The sequence below is a fragment of the Nylanderia fulva genome, unplaced genomic scaffold, assembly GCF_048542155.1.
Source record: "Nylanderia fulva isolate GAGA-0341 unplaced genomic scaffold, ASM4854215v1 Scaffold184, whole genome shotgun sequence".
Lineage (NCBI taxonomy): Eukaryota > Metazoa > Arthropoda > Insecta > Hymenoptera > Formicidae > Nylanderia > Nylanderia fulva.
Genome location: NW_028190097.1, coordinates 42,656 through 68,562, shown reverse-complemented (window position 1 = coordinate 68,562; position 25,907 = coordinate 42,656). Strand labels below are relative to the sequence as shown.

The window sequence follows — 25,907 nt, the reverse complement described above, 5'->3', positions numbered from 1 at the left end:
TAAGTCATTTTTATCATTAGTGTTGAGAAGTTGTGCAAATTTCGGAACCGCGATATTTCTAATAGTTGTGAGATTATTAATATTATTCCGTTTATGATTACTCTCTATGTCCTTAATAAATTCATGTATCGCTATTTTTTTATTAATGTTTGAGAGGCAGAAATTATCACCCATTTGCAAAAGATTAGAAACATTAGAAGGAATATCTATATTGGACAGATTGATAAACCATTTTTTATTCGTGTTTTCTAAAGGATGAATACTATTATTGAGAAATTTATTAGCTTCTATGTGTATACTAATCTCCTTAGCATCATTAGTGATTGCCCTAAAACAATTTTTTGATATTTTTGTTGGTTGTGAGGTTTCATAGTGTAAAAGACAATGTATATCTATGGGTTTGATGCTGTTGATATACTTATAATGTTGTTTTCTCTTAATCTAATAGGATATAGATGTCTCAACAAACTTGATAATATTATTAAAGCACAGAAAGATAAAACTAAACATCCATGCAATTCGAATGTGGTTTATAAGATCAGTTGCAATAATTGTAATGCATATTATATAGGCCAAACGAAGAGGCAATTACAGACAAGACTAAAAGAACATAAAAATAATAATATTAGGTTGGACTCAACGAAATATTCGGTAATTTCTGAACACGTAAGAAATGAACATCATACAATTAATTGGGATAACGTAAAGATTTTGGACAACGAAAATAATTATTATAAAAGACTCATTTCTGAGATGCTACATATTAAAGAACAAAAAAATGGGCTAAATTTAAACAAAGATACTGAGTTACTCAGCGAGTCGTATTTTGATATTTTGGATAAATTAGCGAACAATAAATAATAATGAGACAAATAGGACATTAACGGTTTAAACATAGGTATTAGATCATATATAAACACGCACACTCTTCGATCAAGTAGAGTTTAAAATGAAGTGTCTTTTTATATTGTTGGTTTGTCTTGTGTTATTTTCAATAACTTTTTAAAAAAAAGACGTGGTTGAAATTGTCAAGAAGGACGATGTCAAGTAAGCATATTACTAATTGTTGGGGATATATGTTATAATTTCGACATACGTTAATCGTTAATTTTTTATTAATCGCAGCGCCTACGAAACGTTTTAATTTCTCGCATATTAACGATGAAACTATTCGAAATCTGAGTAAAATCAAAGATCATATCGAGGCAAACATTGTTGGACATGACGGATTAGAACACGCGTAATTGCTCATAAACTCTCGACTCTGAATAACTAAAATTAAATTCGATATTATGTGAATTTTTTTATGATTTTGTAATTATACTGAAGAAGACCGCGTGCGGTCGAAACGTTTATTTTATTATTTTAGAATGACTGTATATTTTGCGTAAGTTGTCATATTGAATGATTGTAGCTTAATAACTTATACATGACATAAATGCTATTGGACTGAACAACTCTAATAATTGCTCGATAAGTTGGCCTTTTATTTATCAAAATTATTGTTACTACAAATAATTATAAATAAAATGCTATCAATTTTTATATTAAAAAATTAATTATTAAAAAGTCGAGTGCTAAGTTTACATAGGTCCCCAATAATGTAAAGTTTCATTAAAATCACAATTGTCCAGTTTCTTTAAAAAAAACGGATATAGACAATTAATCAAATAATGCTAAAATTCTACTAAATGGCCATATAAAAATGGCTATATAAAAAAAACTAGCCATTTTCAAGCTTTTTGTCTAAAGAAACTTCTGAACAGTGACTTAAGTAAGTACTATACACACTACAGTTTTAGCCAATTTTACTGAAAGCTAAAATCTGTATGTTTTGTGCGAGATTCTTTCAAATCAAAAGTTAAAATAGAATATTCTATATAAGTACAAGGTACTTCACCCGGAACAAATTGTTTGATTTTTCAAAATTCGTTGCAGGCGTAGTATTGCAGATAAATTTTTAATATCATAGTTCATTGGATTCATTTTTTTGAGACTTATCGATTGAGGTTATTCTTGTAGGGGATTTCTATTTAAAAATTACTCTCCTCCTCCGCAAAATCCAAAGTAAAAGGATATGGTTCCATCATACTAGAAATAATCTTCTAATTCTAGAAATTAATGTAGAAATTAACTTTCTATATTATTTTTTTTAAAGAAACTGGAAAATTAAGATAAAGATAAATTCCAATAAAACTAAAAGTAATACCATTGAAGAGACTTTTTGAAATTTTTGTTTAATTTTGATAATTTTTGAAATATCGGCATGCACAAATTAAATTGAACACTCTGCATATTATGTATACAGATACACTTTCAGTTATATTGCCTTTTTCACAAAGGATTAATTTTGTAAGTAAATTAAAATGACAATACATACATAATAATAATATACGAAATAAAAATAAAACTATTATAAATTATTTATCTGTAAAACTAATTGTAAATACTTACATCATTTAATATAATTTTAACTGCTTCTTCGGTACGTCCAGATATAGCTACAAGCCTAGGTAAATTATTATCTGTTCTACTGATTTTAGTTTTCGGATTTGATTTTAGTAATATGTGGCAATTAGCACCACCAAATCCGAAAGAATTAACCCCGACATAACCACCATCCCATTTTGTCGGTTCAGTTACTATTTTTACTCTTCCTTCAATAATAGCAGTCATATTTTTTCGTGGACATTTAAAATGTATATTAGGGGCAATTATACCAGTTTCCATGGCTATTAAAACCTTTAAGAGATAAATATATTTCTTATGGCAATAATATCTTTAATAATAATAATAATATGTAACTAAAAACGACTGACAAATAAAAAATACTGCACAAATTTATACATATGTAGTATTACATTATATATTTGTAGCTTTATTTATTAGCTTTATTTATTGTGAACTCACTTTTGCAATTTGACAGTGACCGCTAACAGGTTCGGGGTGTCCAATATTTGATTTCACTGAACCCATTAACAGAGGAAAGTTTCGTTTGGTGCATAAAGTTTCATCAATAGCTTGAAGTTCTATCGGATCGCCGGCTAAAGTACCAGTTGCATGAGCCTCCATATAAGATAACTTAAGAGGCGAGATACCACATTCTTCGTAAAATTCTTTCAATAACATTTTTTGTTTGTCATATGATGGAAAAGTAATACCTTCTTTTTTAAAACCATCACAGTTGGTTTTACCATAAATATAGGTTGCATAGATTCTCCTTGCATCTCTTGCTTTTTGTAGATACAATACTACAGCTGCATCACTACGCATGTAACCAGTTCCTTTCTCGTCGTAAGGTTTACAATAACCATCAGCAGATAGAACTCCTAAAATAATATCAGTAGTTCATTTATTCTATATAAAAGAAATCAATATAAAAGATATAATTTTCTTTCTTATTTTTAAAATGTTTTGATTAATATACCAATAAAATAAACAAAATAATTAGAATTTTGAAAAATAAATAGACGAATTAATCAAAAACAAAAACTATTGGATTTAGAGAAACGTAAAATATATAAACGTAAATAAACAAACATTGATTAAATGCTATACAAACATTGATTATATATAATATTATATATAAACATTGATTAAATAGGTTGTTCCATATGGAATGTCCGATGTCCGATGAATGTTTTGCAATGTAAACTTTTTAAAACTTTCTTTGTTATACTTCCTCTTTTTATACTTGTACATGTTTTATATATTATTTTAAAACTCAAAAGGAAGAGGGCCAATAAGCCCAATTTTTGGGCTAAAGCGTCGCACATTTTTGATCGCATATTTGTATAGTTGAGGTCGAAAGCTTTCCAAAACACCCTATGAAAAGCTTTTTACGTTGGGGAAAGTGAAAGTTATAAGTCCTCAAAGTTAAAGAAACACATATGCATGAAGTAGAATGTCTTAATTTTATGTGTATGTGTGTGTCTGTGTGTGACAGATTGAAAATATATACATGTATTTTTTATTTTATCCTCCTCTTTTTAAATACGGGCTTGGAACTGTCAATGGCAGAATTACTTTTTTTGGTTTTTTAAAATAATTTTTAATTTTTTTGTTTTTTGTATATAACATCGGCCTTATTGGCCTTCCTTCCCTTTTTATATCTGATTTTATTTTATTTAATTGATTTTGAATGTATTTTCTTCAACATTCTTTTCAATATGAATAAACGTAATTTTTGTGTTCTTCTTTTGTATGAGTAGAAAAGTGGCCGTAATGTTGCAGCAGCCGCTTAAAACATTTATTTCAAATGTATTTTTTTATCATACTTTTTAATATGAATAAATGTGATTTGTGTACTTTCTTGTATGAGTAGAAAAGTGACTCTAATGTTTAGCAGCCGCTCGAAATATTAATTTGGCGGCAACTCTGTCGACAAACGCAATAGTATAAAAAATTAAAATTTGGAAATAAAAGCCTTATAAATGATAATCGTGGATCTGAGACTATTGTTCATGATTGAAGGTGAAGCATTAATCTTTAGAGAACGGGCGTATTTTTTCGTAAATTTTTGTAATTTAAAGTAAGAATTTTTATATCTTTATTATAATGTTGTATTATGAAAAATAAGTGACCCTTATAGAGCCAAAATATTGGCTTCCCGTCCTATAAAGGTTAAAAGTTGAAGTGGATCCAAATTTTATACTGGTGCGTTTATTAAAAGTTTTTACACCGAATGCAGTATTAATGATTCGACCGGCGCGCGCGCGCGCGCGTGTGTGTGTGTGTGTGTGTGTGTGTGCGTGTGCCTGTGCTACTGCAACATTATGGCCACTTTTTATTCATACAAAAAAGCAGGCGAAAATCACGTTTATTCATACTGAAAAGGATGGTGAAAAATATACATTTAAAATCAATTAAATCGAAGAATAAAATCAGATATAAAAAGACAAATTTCGAGCTTTAACATGATATACAAAACATGTACAAATATAAAAATTTGAAGAACTAACTAAAAAATGTAAACATTAAACAAACTAAATTTCTAAAAAATATAATCGTTTATATCAAAATAAAAATTCAAACATGTATAATCAAGCCAACTGACGAGCATTAAAATTATTAAAAATAATCTAATTTTTATTAATTTAAAAGATCACGTAAAAAGAAAGAAATAATTAACCACATAGTCAAAATTATTTAATTGATCTTAAGAACAAACTTATAATTAAAAGGTATCTCAAAGTACTTTATCCTAGGATAAGGTACTTTGAGATAAGATGGTATGGAACAATTAAGTGAGAGGTGTTAAAAATTACATTATTATTTCATTTATTATAATGGGATCTCGGATAATTAGATTATTAATAATTCCACGCTTTTCACTGATGGAATCAGAAGAGAATTCTTTTCTACACATATTGTTTTCCCTAAGCTTTGAAAGCGGTGAAAGGATTTAGAGATGGGAATTAAAGATGTAATAGAATAATGATTGTCATAGTTTATCTATATGGTTAATCGACTACACATTGTTATGGTTCTTAATGATTTTATTCGCATTGTATTAGATACTCACGGATTAATTTTAATTTTAATTTAATTATTTTATTACACTGAAGAAGGCTGTGTACAGCCAAAACGTTTGGGATTCTTCTCTAATTTTATTATATTTTCTATGTTAATTTTAATAATAAATATGTCAAATATATTGTATTTTAATTATAAATTTGTTCTTAAGATTAATTAAATAATTTTGACTATATGGTTAATTATTTCTTTTTTTTATGTGATTTTTTAAATTAATAAAAATTAGATTATTTTCAATAATTTTAATACTCGTCAGTTGGCCTGGTTATACATGTTTGAATTTTTATAAAGATTTGTATTGACAAGAACACTTAAAATGTTTACATTGCAAAATTGGACATTTCATATAAAACAATGTAATATTAAAAAAATTTTTTCAAATAAATAGACAATAATATTTTAATAAATTTGATAAAAGGCTGTTAAGAGCAGTAAATATAAAAATTCAAATTATGTTGGACAGAAAGTCATATATATTGATAAAAAAAAAAAATATTGTCTAATATAATGTTTACTAATAAATTACGATAAAAGGTGACAAAAAAGAATTAAAACATAAGTACTCTTTAAATATAAATATAAAGCGAACGTTTCGGTCAATATTTTGACCATTATCAACGCTGATTAAATTCTGAATTTAACAAATAATAAACGGTGTCATAACGGTAATATATAAATCAAGTATAGTAAAAAACGTCATAAAGTATGTAACGCATTGAAATACAATAATGATTAACAATTATTATCGTAAGAGAAAAAGAGAACATGATGTAAAAATGCAGAAAAGCGATATTCCTCCAACATAGTAATAATGTGATGGGTAAAAATCTTAGATTGTGTTTCTACTCCGGTTATTAGACCCGATAATGAAATAATATTTTATTTTTCGCGGACGCGTGGTATAAGGAACATTGGCGCGTGATATACTGACGAGGGAACATTTTCAAGTATAAATAATCGATCTTGATGAAATTTTGGCAGATATGTGGAGGGGTCAAAACTAAGTTTAACGTAAATTTAAAGTGTAAGACAATAAGAGCCGATCGCGGAAGACAGTGCGTTATCCCAACAAAACTAAATTTTTTCGTTAGAATTAAATATCTGTGCACAAGGCACCAAATTTTACTTGGTCACTGTCAAGATTTTAAAATATGAAATAATCTCATATCTTTGAGATTTAATTTCAATAATCCTTTAACCCCCCTACGGAAATAAATAAATGCAAGAGAAAAATATAGATCCGAAAGTCGCTGAATCGGGAATCGAACCCGAGACCTTTCGCTTGCCGGGCGACTGCTCTTCCAACTGAGCTATTCAGATCCTTTCGATTCTATACTTTTCTCTGATATATATAATAATGTTGATAAACAAACGCCTTTAAGCCAGCGTGTATAAGTTAAGAGTTTAACAAGGCTCTGTCATATAAATATAAATTTAAAGTATAAGACAGGCAATAAGAGCCGATCGCGGAAGACAGTGCGTTATCCCAACAAAACTAAATTTTTTTTTTTTTTTTTTTTATACTTTAAATTTATATTTATATGACAGAGCCTTGTTAAACTCTTAAGTTTGACGTTTTTTTGCCCAAACTGTCTTTCTTGGCCGCTAGAGGGCGCTGAACTTGTAATGAGTATTAATCAATACGCGTTAAATGCTTCCTAAAAAAACTAAAAGTGTGTATGTATGTATGTGTGCACATGCACACGCACGCACACACGCGCACACACACACACACACACACTCACTCACACACGCACTCACTCACTCACTCACTCACTCACACGCGCACTCACGCACGCACGCACACGCACACATACATACACACTTTTAGTTTTTTATACCATTTGACAATGCTTTGAACATAAAATTATGTTTTACATACCCAGACGAAAAAACTGAAGAGTTGTAAAAGGATGGAGGCACATATTAACACTAGCGACAATCGCCGCTTCGCAAACGCCAGCTCGAATCATCTTATAAGCCTCCACCATAGCGAAATGACTCGAGCTGCATGCAGTATCGATGTTATATGAGGGTCCAGTAACGCCAAGCCAATAAGAAATTTGATTTGCTACCAAGGCTTTACTATTTCCAAGAATGGGTAATCCAGCAAATTGATCCATCTAATTGATATGAAAAATATATAAATATATTTTCTATATATTTAACAATATCTTTATCTAAATATTTTAGAAAACGGGTTAATAAGAGCAAGGCGCAAAAAGTAGGTGCAACAAACTTGTTCTTAAATTTTTTTCTAATTTAAGCGTTTCAATCTTTATTTTAGAACATCTTTAGCAAATCAATTAACAAAAAGGTTTCCGAGTCGATATTGACAGTACATCGCTGAAGTCAAGACGTTTATTCCTTGTTGTTTATCTCGTTTTCAATCGCTTTGAGGATTTACTAGGGATATAAAACAGCAATATGAATCAGAATGCGGAAACATTTTGTTAATTAATCTGCTGAAGACAAGAAGAACTAAAACATTCAAATTAAATACAAAATAATTTAAAAATCAAATTAGTTGCGCTTAATTTCTGCGCCTGGATTTAATTAGCTCGTCTCTTAGCTCTATCTCAATTTTTATTTATATAGCAAAGCCTTTTTATTTTATCTTTTTATACATATAAATACGTTTATATAATTTTAAAAGTTCTTTTATCGATTTTTGTTATTTAAATAAATGAATAATCAAGATAGGAATCACATACGTGAGACTTATCGTATATTAAATCTTGAAATGTATCACAAAGACTTATTGCTGTGATAACGCTTGTGTTTGTTCCTCGTAATTCTGCAGGATTTACACCCGCATCAATGATTGCTTCGTAAGTATGCTCGAGTAATATTCTGATTCCAGGATCAAGTACATGAACTTCTGAAGCTGGTAAATCAAAGAATCCTGCATCAAACTTGTGTATATTGTTTATTTTTCCTATTCGAGGAGGTATTTGATAAATATCTGTCAGGACTTAAAATAATATTATGTTGTTAAACTATGTATAATAATTGCATATGTATACACATATAGAAGGTATTTTAGAAATACTTCAACAACTTCGGGAATGAGTTTTCCACATAAAAACAGAAAGAAAATAACAATGTTAATCATATACCATAATAATGTTTGGAAATGCCTGATTTTTTATAAGTTATGCGCGAATCGAAAGATTACGTATCATACTTGGATTTTGAGGTACAATTCAACAACTTGTTGATCTCATTCAATGCATATTATCAGTAAGATTTTAATTCTGACCTGAATTTATTAAATTTTTATCTGTTATCGGAAACACTTAAAAACTCTAGTTTATGCAATTAAAATCGCAAATGAAGAGATGCTTTATCAACGTAGGAGGAGTTTCCTTAACGCCGGACGGCACCTAATACCGGACATACAGGTATATCATGTCTATGTAAGTAAAAACGCGATCAAATGGTTATATCGGTGATAGGGATCACTATTTCCTCCACTGCCCTATCACTGATATAACCGTTTGATCGCGTTTTTATTTACATAGACATGATATATGTCCGGTATTAGGTGCTGTCCGGCGTTAAGGGAACTCCCCCTATCGTATGCCTGCGAAATTATACGCAACAGTCATAGGATCTTTGAAAAAGTGCGATAAACCATGATTCAACATGTTTATGCGTGCATTGAATCGGACGGTGGAAATTTGTTTTTTGTTTGAATACAATCTTCCGATTATAACTCATAAACCAGGCATTCCCGGATATATATTTATATGACATTTTTTTCTTGCTTTTATGTGAAGAACTCATCCCCAAAATTTGTTTAAGTATTTCTAAAACACCTTCTATTTACAATAAGTATCTTTCTATTAAAAACCAGCATATTCTTAATTTTAAGAAAGAAATATTATTACAATTAGTCCAGCGTTGATGATCGTTTGAACCAAGATCCATCTTATTAAAAATATTTTCCTGAAATTCTTTTATATTGTTACAGTTAGGAAATCGCCCGGCAATACCAGAGATAACAATTTCTTCTTCAACATCGACGCTGACATATGGATTGAATCGTTTATTATCCATTTTTTACAAATTCTAATAATTCTGGAAAAAACATCAAAGTTATATTTCAGTGATACATGTATAGAGCCACTCGAATCTGGTTCATTTGAGCGCAGTTGACGAAAAACAACATTCCAGTGATGGAACATCCACCGTACTCGCCGGATCTAGCACCGTGCAACTTTTTTCTCTTCCCGAAAGTCAAATCTGCACTCAAATGAACCAGATTCGAGTCCGTGGATGCAGTGAAAAAAAAAAGCAACGCAATTCTTGAACAGCATAACACAAGAAGACCTGCAGCACTGCTTCCAAAAATGGAAAATTTGCATGGAGCGGTGTAGGGATCGGGAAGGGGACTACATTGAAGGGGACAACATTTCAATTGTCTGATTTTTTTTTAATAAAGGATTAGAGCATGAATCCGGTTTCTTTATTGCCACACCTCGTATTTTGGATTCAATGAAATACCAAGAGACTTGAAAAAAACATTTTCAGAAACACTCCAATATGGCAAAATAAAATAATGGATAGGTAATTATGATCTTATGTGGTAATAAATGTACAAAAGTACAAACTAAAAATTATACATGAACTCGGTACAAAATTAATATTTAGCGACTATAGAATTACTCTTTTACAAAGAAAGATAGAATAGCAACCTGAAAATTTAAAAATTCTGAAACATTGTGTAAAAATAGAATAGTTAATTCGTAACACAAAACTTTTTTGTTCGTGCGGACTTACAATTTCAAAGAGTGCAGTCACATCTTAAAGGAAATATAGATTTTTTTTAGGAATAACTGCCAAAATAGGGTAAAGTGGGGTATTGTGTGCCATGGGGTGTCGTGTGCCACTCAGTTTACCGCCATGTCGGATTAGTATGACGTCATCTACGTAATGTCAGCTTAGTTTCTAGACCTACTCTCACTTTTCATGAGCATCCGACGCTTGTGCACGCGTCCCATAAGTTTTACGAATTGTTCTCGTTTCGTTGTGCTCCGTAAAGTTTTCTAGACGATTCTTCTTCACGCAATTTTGCAGGCAAGTGAAGCGACAGGTAAATCTTCAGATATTTAAAAGTATCTATGGACTATTGCCTTCAAAATCGTTAAAGTGATTTTGTGCTAATGTAGCATGTGACGAGGTTATGGTGGCTATTTCGAAATGTAGCATATGGGGTGTTGTGTGCCACTCCATTTTCGACATTTTACCAACGCAGCATACATGTGTCATACATTTTAGACATTTTTAACGCATTCTTTGCATTTTTCATGCAAATGTAAAGTAATTGCAGTAATTTTTGAAGTGGAATTTTATTACTTTTTTTTAATTTTTGTTTCTTTTTCACAGGATTTTCATAGTCACTATGCCTCGCAATGCTTACAAAAGTATGTCGAAGCCAGAGACCAATATTTCTGAGTTACTTGCTGCGATAAAAGAAATTGCAATTGAAAATAAATCTATCCGGACAGTGAGCAAATCATATAATATCTGTAGAATGAAATTGTCTCGGTGTATAGAAAAAATGACGGTGGCAAATTTGGATATAGAAACTGAGTCAGATGATAAATTAGTCGATTTTCTTACAAAGCAAAGTAGCAAAATTGGCGGCAAAACGGTAAATTGTATTATTTCGCTTCGTTTGTTCAACATTTTGCAACAGGATATTTCACTTGTTCTCAATGCAAAGCGGCTGAAACTGATTAAACTTTTTTTCTATTATAATTATGAACGTATATTTTCATTTTTTCAAAGTTTAATAAAGAACATTTATCAAAAAATGCTATTTTCTACTATTTACAGTCGTGGCACACAACACCCCACAAATTTTCAAAATCCCAAATTTACACTTTTTTTCAGAATTCGAAAACAATTTCAAAATTTGCGAAATTCAAAAAACTGCTATTACAGGTTCTTCGGCAATAAGATAAGCTAAAAATAGAATGTTTAACATTACAACAATATGCATTGTTGAGAAAGTTATGGTCCAAAAACAAAACCCGGCACACAACACCCCACTTTACCTTACTAATCGGTAAGAGATACCGAAAAAAGTTTAAACAAAAGTCGCACGTCTTTTTTCTTTTTTATTTTCACAAAACTGCGTATAAATAAGTATCGAAAAATTTATGTTGAATTTATTTAAACTTTAATTTAAATTTTTCGATACTTATCTATACGCAACTTTAAAAAAATAAAAAAAAATAATAGAGATTGCACTTTTAAACGTTTATTTAAACTTTTTTCTTATATTTCTCATCGTTCAGTAGTTATTTCGAGAAAAAGATCCACATTTTCTTTAAGTGATGATTTCACTCTTTTAAATCGTAATTTCGCACGAACCAAAAACGTTTTGTATTCCGGATGAACTATTCTATTTGTATGTACAGAATATACACAATGTTTCAGAATTTTCAAAATTTTTGGGTTGCCTAATCTTTCTTGTTAAAAAATAAATCAAATTTCTAATATTGTTGTTTGTGCAATATATTTAATAATATATGTACTTTGTTTTATGTCCTCAGTTTATATCAATTATTTTTATATCTATATGTATAACATTTATTTATATGTCAAATTACTTTTTTGAGCGTCAAAAAGGTAACGCTTCAGTCAGATTCTAGTTTCTCTTGTCATTACGTGCACGGACAATGTTGTACGGTGTTCGTTACATGAATAAAGAATTTAAACAAAGGTACACGTGTTAATTATACTATCAATACGTGCCGAGCACCGGTCTTCACTTGAGGACACTAACATATTTGGTCCTTCGAGCCGGATCCGCCCACAAGGACAGCGTAAGTCCGTGCTTAACCTCGAAGCATCGAGTCGGCATCGAAAGTACAAGGAGTCCTTTGCGCATGCGTGGCGACACAAGCCAAGAAGCAACGGCCATTATCGTCGTCATTGCGAAGTACGCAAATGAGGTTATATATCGAGTACGATCAATTTTACGTGCAACAGCCTCGGCAATTATTAGACATTTTTCAAGTACTAGACATTATGAAGAAAGTAACAATTTCTGTTTAATTCACAATGACCAACGTAACAATGAGGCTTAAAATATTTAAAAGCAAACGCAGGCAAATAAAGAGAAGTCTTACGCGATGCGACACATACTTAATCGATCTAAGCGTTCGAGACGTGTCAATCATTGAACTACATCAATGTTTACAAAAGGTGAGTGAGCTGTGCGAGACTTTCAATGAGATACAATCAGCAATCAAAGATCTTGAACCTGAAGAAGTAAACGAGCCGATTCACCTCGAGGAGAGAAAAACGTTTGAGAGAAGATATTTTGCAATCATCTGGAAACCTTGATCGACAGGAAGATCGCTGCAGCACGACCTCCTCAGTCATCTCGTCACAGTAATAGTACGTCAAACGTGCCGAATTACCAAAAGGGAATGCTTGCATCTCAGGGAAGTAATTTTCCAAATGAACATTTAAAACTACCACGTGTTACGTTGCCTACTTTTTCAGGAAGTTATGAACAATGGATTTCATTTAGAAATATGTTCTTGAGTATGATCTATGAAAATCCGACGTTTCCAAACGTACAGAAAATGCAATATCTTATGTCCGCCCTGGTGAATGAAGCTAAAGATGTTATCAGCTTTCTGAAAGCATTCGATTAGAATTACCCTAAGGCATGGAAGATGCTTAAAGAAAGGTACGACGATGACAGCTTAATAATTCAGAAACATGTTAAGGCATTGTTCGAGCAGCCTGTTGAGCTCAAGGAAAATCATATTGAGTTGCGGCAGTTGTTAGCCAATGTATTAAAGCATATACGAGCACTCAAAACTCTGGAAAGGCCTACATAGCAGTGGGATGATCTCTTAATCCATCTAGTAACGAGTAGATTGGATCACATCACAAATAAGGAATGGGAGACTACCATAAAAAGAGGTGAGATACCTACATTCACTCAATTGACAGATTTTCTAGCGTAGCAATGCAGAGCTTTGGAAGCTTCAGCTGAGCACTGTCAATATGCAGAAGGTGGTCAAATCAGAAAAAATTAAGGGCACAGCATCTCACGTGTCTACAACAAATGTCATGTGTTCTTATTGCGGAAAGGCTGACCATCTTATCTATTGTATAAATGCTCTAATTATTTAGAGCTAGAAGTAGATCAGCGTATAAAAGAAGCAAAGTCGCGTAAATTGTGTCTAAATTGTCTGAAGGCTGCATCTTATCATGCAAAGCAGTGTGCATCAGGATCTTGTCAAAAATGTAATAAGCGTTATAACACGTTACTTCATTTATTAGATCAAGTGGCCAAGCAGCCTGAATCTGACATACCGAAGACGTTTGCTCCTCAGGAAAAGGAACACGTAATAACTACAAGTGTAAATCATGCAACGTTCAATCAAAATAGACAGGTAATCTTAGCTACAGATAAATTAATGTTTTAAATACAAAAGGCGTTCTGAAGTCCTGTCGAGCATTGTTAAATAACGAATCACAATTGTGTTAAATAACAATCACAATCCTGTTTCATCACTTCTACGTGTGTCAAGAAATTAGGTATCAAACAATACGCTACAAACATCTTTGGCGTGGGTGAGTTGTCAACACAAACCTGTAGACTTGCAAAAGTGACAATGCATTCGAAGATTAATGGATTTTAAGCTAAACTTGATTGTCTGATAATCGAAAAAATAACTCAAGCTCTTCCAGATCTTCAATTATGTTAATATGCACAATTTACAAATTCCAGAAGGCATTACTTTAGCAGACCCTGAATTTAACCGTCTATCCGACATAGATTTATTACTCGGTGCAAAAATATTCCTGGATCTATTGTGCATTGGAAAAATTAAACTATCAAGCGATCAACTAGTCTGGCAGAAAACCTTACTTGGATGGATCGTTTCTGGTAATCTTATAATACAAGAAATACCAAGAAATGCTATAATATGTAATTTATTAATCAATGAACAACTCAACTCAAACCTCGCCCGCTTCTGACAAATTGAGCGTGCAGAGCATCAAAGCACACGAACACCTGAAGAACGCATATGTAAGGGACACTGCGCAAAACTACAAGCGCAATACTGAAGGTCGATTTATAGTGACTCTGCCAAAAAAAGAAGAAATACTACGAAATGTGAGCAAATCAAAGGACATCGCACTCAGCAGATTCCATATTCTAGAACGCAAGTTGAATCGAGATGCTAAGTTGAAAAAAGGATATACAAATTTTATACACGAATATCTGAATTTAAGGTACATGAAAAAGCTTCCATTGAACACATCACTAATGAAGGATACAAGCTTACATTATTATTTACCGCATCACTGCGTGCTAAAGGATACAAATACCACTACAAGACTCAGAGTTGTTTTTGACGCATCAAGTCAAACAACAAGCGGAATTTCATTGAACGATGCCCTAATGGTTGGTCCGGTTTTGCAGCAATAATTATTCTGCATATTTCTTTGATTTAGAAGTTTCAAATATGCCCTGACCTCAGACATTGCTAAAATGTATAGGCAAGTGTTATTAAGGGGATGCCGGATGATGTTTTTACCGATCGAATGCGAGAATATTTAGTTTTTTTTATATAACTTTTTATTGAGTATACTGATCAATAAATCTTTTTCCACGCTTAAAGTACTTATAAAAACGGACCGCGCTAGCTATGTTTGCATATATAAATCATATAAAAATCAAAAATTACAGTTTTATTATCGGCTGCTTTGTGTCAGTTCGTAATAATACTTATTTAATAAAAAAGTTCTGCAGTTTGTCTGTGCATAAAATATAGTATACGCGGTAAGGATAATATAAAGAATTATTAGTAAACGATTAAAACTGAGATTGCAAGTCTAATAAAAAAGTTATATATTAAAAACATTTTTACGCGTATGTGTTGTATACGTGCATATGTTTAGATATGTGTAGTGCTAACCTATCATGTGTATATGTGTATACGTGCATGTGTTTAGATATGTGTGGTGCTAATCTATCGGAGTTCGGCCGTCGCTCCGGCATCCCCTTAAATAAGACTTAAATTTCGCTACAGTGCATTTTATGGAGAAATTGATCAACAGAAGATATCAAGACTTACGAGCTAATAACCTTTATCCATGGAACAGCACCGACTTTATTTTTAGCTACCAAGGTCATACATTAGTTTGCAAATCTAGAAGATCATTATCCCGTCGGATCTAAGATAGCGACTTTTATGTCGACGATTTAATAACGCGAGCAAATTCCAAGGAAGAAGCATTAACAATTCGCGATCAAATAACAGCATTACTCGAAAGTGGAGGTTTCACACTTAGAAAATGGACCTCAAATAGCAAAGATCTGTTGAGAGGACTCCTTGAATCATTGGTTAGCAATGCAATACTAAAACTGGACAAAAACGCAACTTTAAAAACTCTGGGAGTCTTATGAAACCCGTCAAGAAGATCCACTATAATACAATACAATAAAATAGAATTACTATGTTCCTAGCGCTGAGATTGCTGATACAGCAACGGGCCGGAAACCGCGGAGACGCAAACTAAGAGCTTCGTCTTCTGAGCTACTTCGCGCTCAAAATCTAGCCGCGTATGTAAAAGTTATTCACCAATCAGATGTCTGTCGCCCCTCCCGAACAAAATAACAAAAAACCAAGTATACGTAAAAACTCGGGAGTGAACAAAGAATGAGAATAAATCCAGAGTCGCGTCAAGCAAGTCCTAAAAAAGGAAGAAAGGAGTCTTATAAATCAAAGTTATAGATATTGAACTGACGACACTGGCTACAATTAGAGTTGTTAATATATATTTATTTTAACGTTTCGACCATACGGGCTGTGGTCCTTTTCAAAAATACAGTGGAAACATCCTAAAAAATTGATATAAATGCAATCAGAATCACCAATTAAAACGAACCATAAACAGCAATTTAGAGACTTACAATGAGTTACAGCATATCGTCTTTAAGATGTAAGAGTAAACTTATGCTTCGAAGAGATATAACTTATGACAAGAAAATAATTTATCCGTTTTGCTTATGTCATCTTGTCTTGAACACACAATACTAACAATAATAATCACGCCAATACATGTCAAGGTTACATCAATTTCTAAACAAACAATCATACATCGTGCTAAAACTTTCTGTGTCTTTTTGTAAATTAATTGTAGAATTTAATTTCTTAATAAAGTACATTTCGTCAATTTCTCTTTTTCTTCTATTATTTTCTTTATGCATGATTGAAGGATTAGACCAGTCGAATTCATGGCCCATATTAATTCTGTGCTCGCTAACAACAGAAAAATTACTCGCTGAATTCTTAATATTGCGTCGATATTCGTTAATCCTTGTACCAAGATGTCTTTTTGTCTGCCCTACATAATTAGAGTCACAATCTTTACACGTGATACGATAAACTACGCCGGTTTGTTTATTAGTATTTAAATTATCTTTCCCGGTTTTTTTTAAACAATTTAGTTTTTTGGGGATTGTAAAAATTACGTCAGTTCAATATCTATAACCTTGATTTTTCATTCCTGGCGAACAAAATTAAATTTTAAAGTCTTATAAAGTCTGAAAAGTAACCACACTCAGTGTCATATCGAGTACTTTTTTAATAAAAAACATATATATATATATATTAGGTGTGTTCAAAAAGTATCGCGAATTTTGAATTTCCGCGGGTTACGTATATTCGATTTTCGATTTTTTTGTGGCGTTATGTTGGTACTCATGTTTCTCATTTATGCCGACAAGTACGGCCATTTTGAATGTTCAGTTAATTTTTGACAGCTGCTTTGCTTGCACGTGTTTTGGCTCGTCTTCGATTTTTGCCTATTCCAAAAAATGGATCAAAGAATCTGTATCAAATTTTGTGTGAAAAACAAAATTAAGTGCGCGGACGCATTCCGAATGTTGACTGTGGCATATGGTGAAGCTACCTTGGACCGAAGCAACGTTTATCGGTGGTACAAAATGTTTTCCGAGGGCCGAGAAGATGTGAACGACGAAGAGCGTGCCGGACGCCCGAGCACGTCAACAACAGACGATTTTTCGATTGCAGGGGCGTGGTGCATCATGAGTTCTTGCCACAGGGTAGAACGGTCAATAAGGAATATTACCTGCAAGTTATGCGCAAATTGCGCGAAGCAATCCGCCAGAAACGCCCGGATTTGTGGAAGAACAAAAATTGGCTTTTGCACCATGATAACGCCCCTGCTCACACATCGTTGCTTGTGCGCGAATTTTTGGCCAAAAACAACACACTAATAATGCCGCAGCCACCGTATTCCCCAGATCTGGCCCCCTGTGATTTTTTCTTGTTCCCGAAACTGAAGAGGCCCATGAAAGGACGACGCTACGCTACGATTGAGGAGATAAAGACGGCATCGAAGGAGGAGCTGAACAAGATCACAAAAAATGATTTTTTGAAGTGCTTCAAGGATTGGAAAAAACGTTGGCACAAGTGTATAATATCTGGTGGGGATTACTTTGAAGGGGACAAAATAGATATTCATGAATAAATAAATAATTTTTGAAAAAACACAAAATTCGCGATACTTTTTGAACACACTATATATTTTATAAAATAAAAAGTGTTAACTACTCAAAGCTACAAATTATTTGGTGAAAACCCCGACACTTCTGAAAACCACTTCTTAATCCGGCAGACATCCCCTCAGTGCCTTACCCGAGGCACAACAAAGATGATCTTGCTCTAACTTTGGCATCGTCATCTATGGTCAAACTGATAAAACTAATAAATAGATATTTTTAAACGCTACAACTTTTGTTTAATACATTTTTTCAAACTGCTTAATATATAAAATATTCAATCGTTCCAGGCTTTTGGCACACTCAGTAATGTAAATTAAGTAAATTGAAACATTAAATTTTCTACATATATTACTTATTTTTTAGAATATAAGTATACAGTTTATTTTATTTTAGAGATATATCAAGGGTTTAGCTTAAAAATCTTTATGTGACTAGTGACTATTCCAAAATAATCAATAATAAATTGATTTTTATAACTTTCCCTGGACCTGGTGGACAAGTAATTGTTATTTTCTGCTTTTGAAAAATTCTAAAAACAGTTCTCAATAGTTGATTTAGGTTTAGCTTTAACCGCTTTTGAGCCAAAAATAATTTATTTTTAACATTTTCCTTTGTTAGAGAGAATAAAATAGTTGTATAGTATAGTTTTAAATTTATAATTTTTCATGTAAGTATTGTATACATATATAAAATAAAATACAAATAAGTAGAAGAAAGTTGGGTAAAACCAGATAGGCGGATTAAACCAGGTACCTCTATTTCCTTGTGATAAGTATTGTCATCTGTGTCTAATTCGTGTTATTAATTATTATAAATTAATGCCATTATTATTCTGAGATAAATCGTGTTCACGTGTACATACACATATGATACGCCTTTTTAGAGAAAAGTTTAAAGCTCGAATAAAAAAAAAACAGAATAACGGAGAAGCAATCAAGTCGTCTGAATTTTTTCTATATAATATCTATATCTATTTTAATAAATGCAGCACTGAATTCTATACGTATTGAACAGTATAGATATATGGCAATAATTTTTATCGTTTCTTAGTCGAAATATATGTGTAGCCGCCATGTTTATTATTTTCTTCATTTTTGGCAAAATCGGATATTAATGTGTGGAGCAAAATCATACAAAAATATAGGCTTAAATATAGGATTAAAAACTTGAATTATAAAAAATATTTAAAAAAAGAACTTTTTGACTGCTGCTAACAAAATTGTAATATTTAAATAATAAAAAAATATAAAAAACCAAGTTTAACAAGGATAATAAAAACAAAAAATAATTTTAAAAAATTGTTCAGAAAAATGCATAATAAATTATAAGTGCTTTAAAGGAGAACTTTTTCCCCGCGCCTTCACCGAACGACGTGCTGCTTACCGCGCATACGATCTCGAAGCACGCATCTCGATCGAGAAACGTGCGGGCTGCGGCCGTTCGAAAGGATACACAATAGACAACAATAATTATATACGATAATAGATTAAACGGATATTTTAATAATTTACTAAACAACAATATTTTACAAAAATCCAGATTATTCTGAAATTCTCGATTGCTTAAAAATACCTGACAGAATTGAGAAAAGTAAGACAGGGAGGGAGAGTGGAGAAAGGTAAGGAAGGAATGGTGGAAAGAAGAACGGCAGAAGGAGAATATGGGAAGGGTATGAGAAAGGATATGATTAGGGGCAGGGAAGTAAAAATAAAAAGAAAAAAAGGGAAAGAGGATATGAAGAGAAAAAGAAAAGAAAAGAAGAAAGAAGAGGTGGATAGAAATGAGAGAGAAAAGAAAAGATGGAAGAAGAGGTTAGAAGGAATATGTAAGGAATAGGGAAAGAATAAGTCATGGTGCATTTACGTATGTAAATAATATTACGTTATTAAAGTGGTGAGAGAAGAGAGATAACTGTTACATAGTGGTATTAAGGTGTATTGTGGCATACTAACAATAAGATGTGTGGAGGATAAGTATGGGGAGAACGGAAAAAGCGAGGGAATTGAGTGAGATCAAGGAGACTTCAAAAAAGACATGGATGGTGTTATGTGAATTGGCAGGAAGAGAAGGACTGGTGACGGGAGAGATGAATGGAAAGATAGAGAGGTTAGAGAGAAGGAGAAAAGTAGAAGATCCAAGTATTGGAGGTGCGGATAAGGAATGAGAGGAGAGTGTTGAAAGAGAGGATAGGAAGGAGGAAGAAGGAAACGAAGAGAGAAAGGAGGAAAGAAAGAACGAGAGGGAAGCGAGAGTTAAGGGAGGAGAAGTAGGAGATGGTGTGACGGAAAGGAAAAGAAAATATGAAAGAGTTGAAGAGGATTTTGAACCAAAAAAGAGCAGGAAAAAGAGTAGGGGGGAGTGGTAGACCTGGAAAAAGGAAAGGGGGTAAGGAAAAAAAGTGAAAAAAGAGACAGAAAGAGAAGAGAGAAAGGAAAAAGGAAAATCGGCAGAAAGTGAGAAAGCAGAAAAAGGAGATAAAAGGAGAGGTGACGTTGGGAGAAAGAGCGCGGCAAGTGGGAAAGGAAAGGAGGAAGGGAGGATACAATGAGTTGGTAATAAAGAAACAAAAAGGAAGAAGTAGCGAGGAGGAGTCAAAAGCAAAAATGAGGCGAGAGGACGAGACGGAGGAGAGCGTAGAAGAGAGAAAAGAGGAAGGAAGAGGAGACGATAAATGGGGGATATATTAGAAGAGGTGGAAAAAAAGAAACGGATGAATAGGAGTTTGAAAAAAGAAGAGACGATGTTGAGGGGGGCGTGGCAAGCAAGATAAGCATGGAGGGAAAGGAGAGGAAGAAAGGAAGATACAATAGGAGGAATTGAAGGACCAGCAAGGAAGAAATAACGAGGAGAAATTGGAAGCGAGTTGTTAAAAATAAGCCGTTTTTAACCCACTTGCGAAACTTAAACAAATGAACTGAAAACTGTTTTTGGAATATTCTAGAAGTAGAATATAACAATTATTTGTTCACCAGATCCAGAAAGTTACAAAAATCAAGATTTAGTATCGATTATTAGAACAGTCATATGTAGTGTCTTTAAACTGTGTATCTTTGTTATATCTACGAAATAAAATCATTTGCACATTTATATATTGAAAAATAAATAGTAAATGTAGAAAATTTAATGATTTAGTACATAAGATTTTACATAATATACGGAGTGTCCCATTTTAAACGACCACTTATCATGATTTTCTTTTTTTTTTTGATTTTAGAAAAAAATGTTTTAGACAAAAGTTCTGTGTTTTAAGCACAGACAAATAATGGTAAAATCAATTTTTGGAAAATATTATTTTTTAAACTTTTAAGAACATTTTTATGTAATATTATTTAAAAAAATTTTAAGAACAATTTAAAGTAAAATCAAATTAAATACTTAAAACGTCGCTAGTGGTATTTAAAATAGAAACGATATATTTAATTCGACCCAAACTAGCCAAGAAAATTTTTATTTTATTTCCACAACGTTTCGACCATCTGTTTTTGGTCCTTTTCAAGTAAAAACTAGAATGGTACAATTAATTAAAATTAATAAACATTTTTTATGTTAAACTCAAAAATTAAAAATTTTTTACATACTTCCTTGATAAAAGCGCAGTTAGTTGACACTGTCATAATTATTAAACACTATTATTATCGGACTTTTTTAAAAACATTTGAAATAACTTTTAAAAGAACTTTTGAAAGAAAGTAACCGCATCTTATCGTTATGATGGATCGTCAAAAAACTGAGTATATAAAATTTTATACAATCTTTATAATTTTGTCATAGATGTTGTTTAAATTCTCTGTGTCTTTATGTAGGTTAACTGTATTATTAACTTTTTTGATAAAAAACATCTCTGCGATTTCTTTCTTTCTAACATGTTTTTCATTATGTAATATAACGGGTGATACCCAATCAAATTCATGTCTCAACTCTTGTCTATGTTTGCTTATGACCGAATGATTTGTTACTTGTAATTTTATATTGGTAGAATGTTCTTTCATACGAGTACGCAAATGTCTTTTTGTTTGACCGATATATGAGGAATCATAATTTTACAGTCAAATAATAATAGTAATAATGTTACAAATGAGACTTATGAAGTGCGAGTAAACAAGTCTCTTTATATTTCATTGCCGTATGTCAAAAATGTGAGCGAGAATATCGGTCGTTCATTGAAAAATGCTGGCTTTAGTGTTGTGTATAAAATTGATTGTAAAAATTGTGATTCCTCATATATCGGCCAAACAAAAAGACATTTGCGTACTCGTATGAAAGAACATTCTAACAATGTAAAATTACATGTAACAAATCATTCGATCATAAGCAAACATAGAGTTGGGACATAAATTTGATTGGGTATCACCCGTTATATTACATAATGAAAAACATGTTAGAAAGAGAGAAATCGCAGAGATGTTTTTTATCAAAAAAGTTAATAATACAGTTAACCTACATAAAGACACAGAGAATTTAAACAACATCTATGACAAAATTATAAAGAATATAAGTATGCTGTCTTCTTTTAAAATTATAAAGGTTGTATAAAATTTTATATACTCAGTTTTTTGACGATCCATCATAACGATAAGATGCTGTTACTTTCTTTCAAAAGTTTTTTTAAAAGTTATTTCAAATGTTTTTAATAAAGTCCGATAATAATATTGTTTAATAATCATGACAACAGTGTCAACTAACTGCGCTTTTATCAAGAAAATATGTAAAAAATTTTTAATTCTTGCGTTTAACATCAAAAATGTTTATTAATTTTAATTAATAGTACCATTCTAGTTTTTCACTTGAAAAGGACCAAAAACAGATGGTCGAAACATTGTGGAAATAAAATAAAAATTTTCTTGGCTAGTTTGGGTCGAATTAAATATATCGTTCCTTTTTTAAAGTAATTTTTAAAGATACTATAAATTTTTTGTGCTGAAAGATGAATAGTAAACTGTAGATATAAGTTTGTTTCTTTTTGATTACACAATGTTTATACATGTGTTATATATACAGAGGTACCCAAAAGAAAAAAATCTACCGTTTACATTCTTAATTAACTTTTTTGATTAAAATATTTTGAGAGTTAAACGAAAATAAAAAATAGAGAACCAAAGCGAAAAGAAAATAAGTATTATCAAAGTGTATGCATATCTATCGCTTTGATTTTAATCAACTCTGGCAAATAACTGACTTTTGATGTTGGAAAATGCGATTGCTTTGTAGCACGAGTCGATTGATATGTTGCCGAAACGTCGTGTAATGGCAATAAGAATTAGGAAGCACGTTATTTTTTTTCTCGGCATCAAAAACAATCGCATGATAATGTCGATTTTTAATATAGCGTATAAAAGAATCAAAATCAGAAGCAATCAATTATTTCCTTGAGATGATTAAAATCAAAATAAGTAATATGCACGCTAATAATTCTTAAATCTTTTTTTTTATCCTCTCTATTTTTTTAACTTTTCCATTACCTTCCAAAGCAGAGAAAAACCTGAGAGGGCCAATTTACGAAACTTGTTAAATGTTTTCCGGTAACGAATCAAAAAATTGAGACCATTATAGACGCAATAGAAAATAAATATCTAGCGTTAATGTCCAAACCCGAAAAAATCATTAGCAATAACGGAGGTCAGTTTCTGACGGACAGATGACCGAATTACGCGGATAGAGCAGGTTTTAACGTAAGACGAACGTCACCATACAATTCTCAATCCAACCCGGTAGAACATGTAATGAAAAAACTCGAAAAAGTAATTAGGGTATATTTCCCGACGATTTTCTTACGATAGTTTTTTGGTCCCATACAGCAGCGCCTTTACGTCCATTTTACCGCTTGAAACTACAAGATTACATCTACATCCACAATTGTAGATGTAGCTCGGACATATAGGAGTAATTAATTATAGATTTATTAATATAATTGTGTTTTAAGTCAACTTTCTTAATAATTCGTATTAATTAAACATAATGTAGAAGATACTTATTGTATAATTAATTAATTGCTTTTACGTTATACACGTTTTTTTATATTTCTTATATAAGAATAACATGCATTTTAAAAATATTATATTGTGCTCTTAATTTATTTAGCTTTATATTCTTAATTGATTCTTTTATTATTATTTAATTAACTTTTCAATTTATTAAATAACATTTATTTATTACATTCGTTGAATAGACCTGTTTGTTATACATGTAATGTGTACCGATACACAACAGAATGTAATTAAACAAAGGCATACAAAGCACACCATTAAATATAGAACAATAAACTAAATTGAAAATTCCTAAGCCATTTTTTAATTTGAGCTTTATTCTTAACGCTATAAATTGTTAATGTTTGCCAATTAGCGCGTGGCTCCAACGGAAAACAGCATAATCAACGCCTTAATAGGCGTATTGAGGCATGTTAGATGGAGAGCGTGGGCTTTAATATAATAATTAATATAACAAGGTTTCAATAAATGTAAATAGTTTAATATAAATAATAATATTATTAATATGAATAATACATGGAAGTGATCAGATGCAGAAATAAGAACGAAAAATCATATTTTGACAAATAGTTCATTTCAATATGTTTTAAACGTTTTGGTTATTATTTTGATCATTTTTAGCACAATTAAATGCAAAAATTAAATAAAATTAATTAAAATAAATGAAAAATAAAATTGTAAACGGTTATAATTTTATTTTTAATTTTTACCGATTTTAATGTAATTTTTTGCATTTAATTTTGCTGAAAATGGTCAAAATATTGACTGAAACGTTCAAAGAATATTGCAATAAACTATTTGTCAAAATATTATTTTACGTTCTTATTTTTGCGCTTGCTTATGTCTACTGATTTTCATTAATTATTTATATTATTATTTAATAATTATTATTATAATAATTATTATAACAAAACTTAATATTTTAATTATTAATAAAATTATTTAAGATTTGCATGTTTGATTTATAAGATTTATAACATTTATAATTTGTTAATATTAGATTATTTTAATGTATAATGTGTAAGTGGAAGATAGGAATATACGTAAGTCGGTGGGATCGATAATGTCCATTGATTCGGCGAAAAGCGAAATATCGGAAAAATTAGGAATTATTTCGGAGTAAGGATAAGGGTGCCATAATCGTTTATGACTGGCGAAAATCGAAATACGTAGGATATAAAAAGAGTACTGAGAATGAGAGCGAGAATCGAGCTCTGACTATGCAAGGCACGAGATTAGACTGATCTAGTTTTTTGTGAGAAACAAAAACGAGAAATTGTTAAATTGAGTGATCGAATGAGATAATTTATTTTTGTATTATTTTGTTAATCGAGAGATATAACGATTTTCCTCTTCTTAAAGCCAAATAAACTATTTGTTTTTTTATTTTGTTAAATTGTTGGTGAACTTTAGTTTTACTTTACTTCTAGCTTACAGATGTATGTATATACACGTACAATTATTGATATGAAACGTATGTTTTTACTCATATGTATTTATCTTTCGATTTATTCGATAATAAAGTCTTCATAGCAGATTCAGCTACTTCTATAAGTTCTAGCGGCGTGGAAGGTTTTAAACACTCATTTTTTTATCCATTTTATCATTTTTGAATAATGAAGGTTATAACGAATTGATGTTTTGTCTTGCGTGAATTTCATTACGTTCAAGTTTGTTATGTCAGTCGAGAAATAGTAAAATAAATTAAATTGTAGTAAGTCAAGGCTCTTATTAAATTATAATAAATTTGATAAAAGGCTGTTAAGAGCAGTAAATATAAAAATTCAAATTATGTTTAAAAGTGAAGTCAT

The 25,907-nt window shown here is 31.3% G+C and overlaps 1 protein-coding gene across 3 annotated transcripts in view; it reads right to left on the bottom strand.

Moving 5' to 3' along the window:
- Nucleotides 1–10,077, bottom strand: part of LOC114936736 (fatty acid synthase-like) — a 74,480-nt gene extending 64,403 nt beyond the window's left edge. Inside the window, exons 1-5 of one of the 3 annotated variants that reach the window (XM_085481601.1) lie at nt 9,429–10,077; nt 8,250–8,509; nt 7,418–7,658; nt 2,911–3,329; nt 2,455–2,742 (exon numbers count right to left, since the gene is read on the bottom strand). In XM_085481601.1, coding sequence (XP_085337727.1) covers nt 2,455–2,742; nt 2,911–3,329; nt 7,418–7,658; nt 8,250–8,509; nt 9,429–9,597 — 1,377 coding nt within the window. In that variant the 5' untranslated portion in view covers nt 9,598–10,077. Of the gene's footprint in view, nt 1–2,454; nt 2,743–2,910; nt 3,330–7,417; nt 7,659–8,249; nt 8,510–9,428 lie in introns of those variants that run through there. The other 2 variants (XM_085481602.1, XM_085481603.1) reach the window with 2 other exon arrangements.
- Between the last annotated feature and the right edge of the window lie 15,830 nt (nt 10,078–25,907).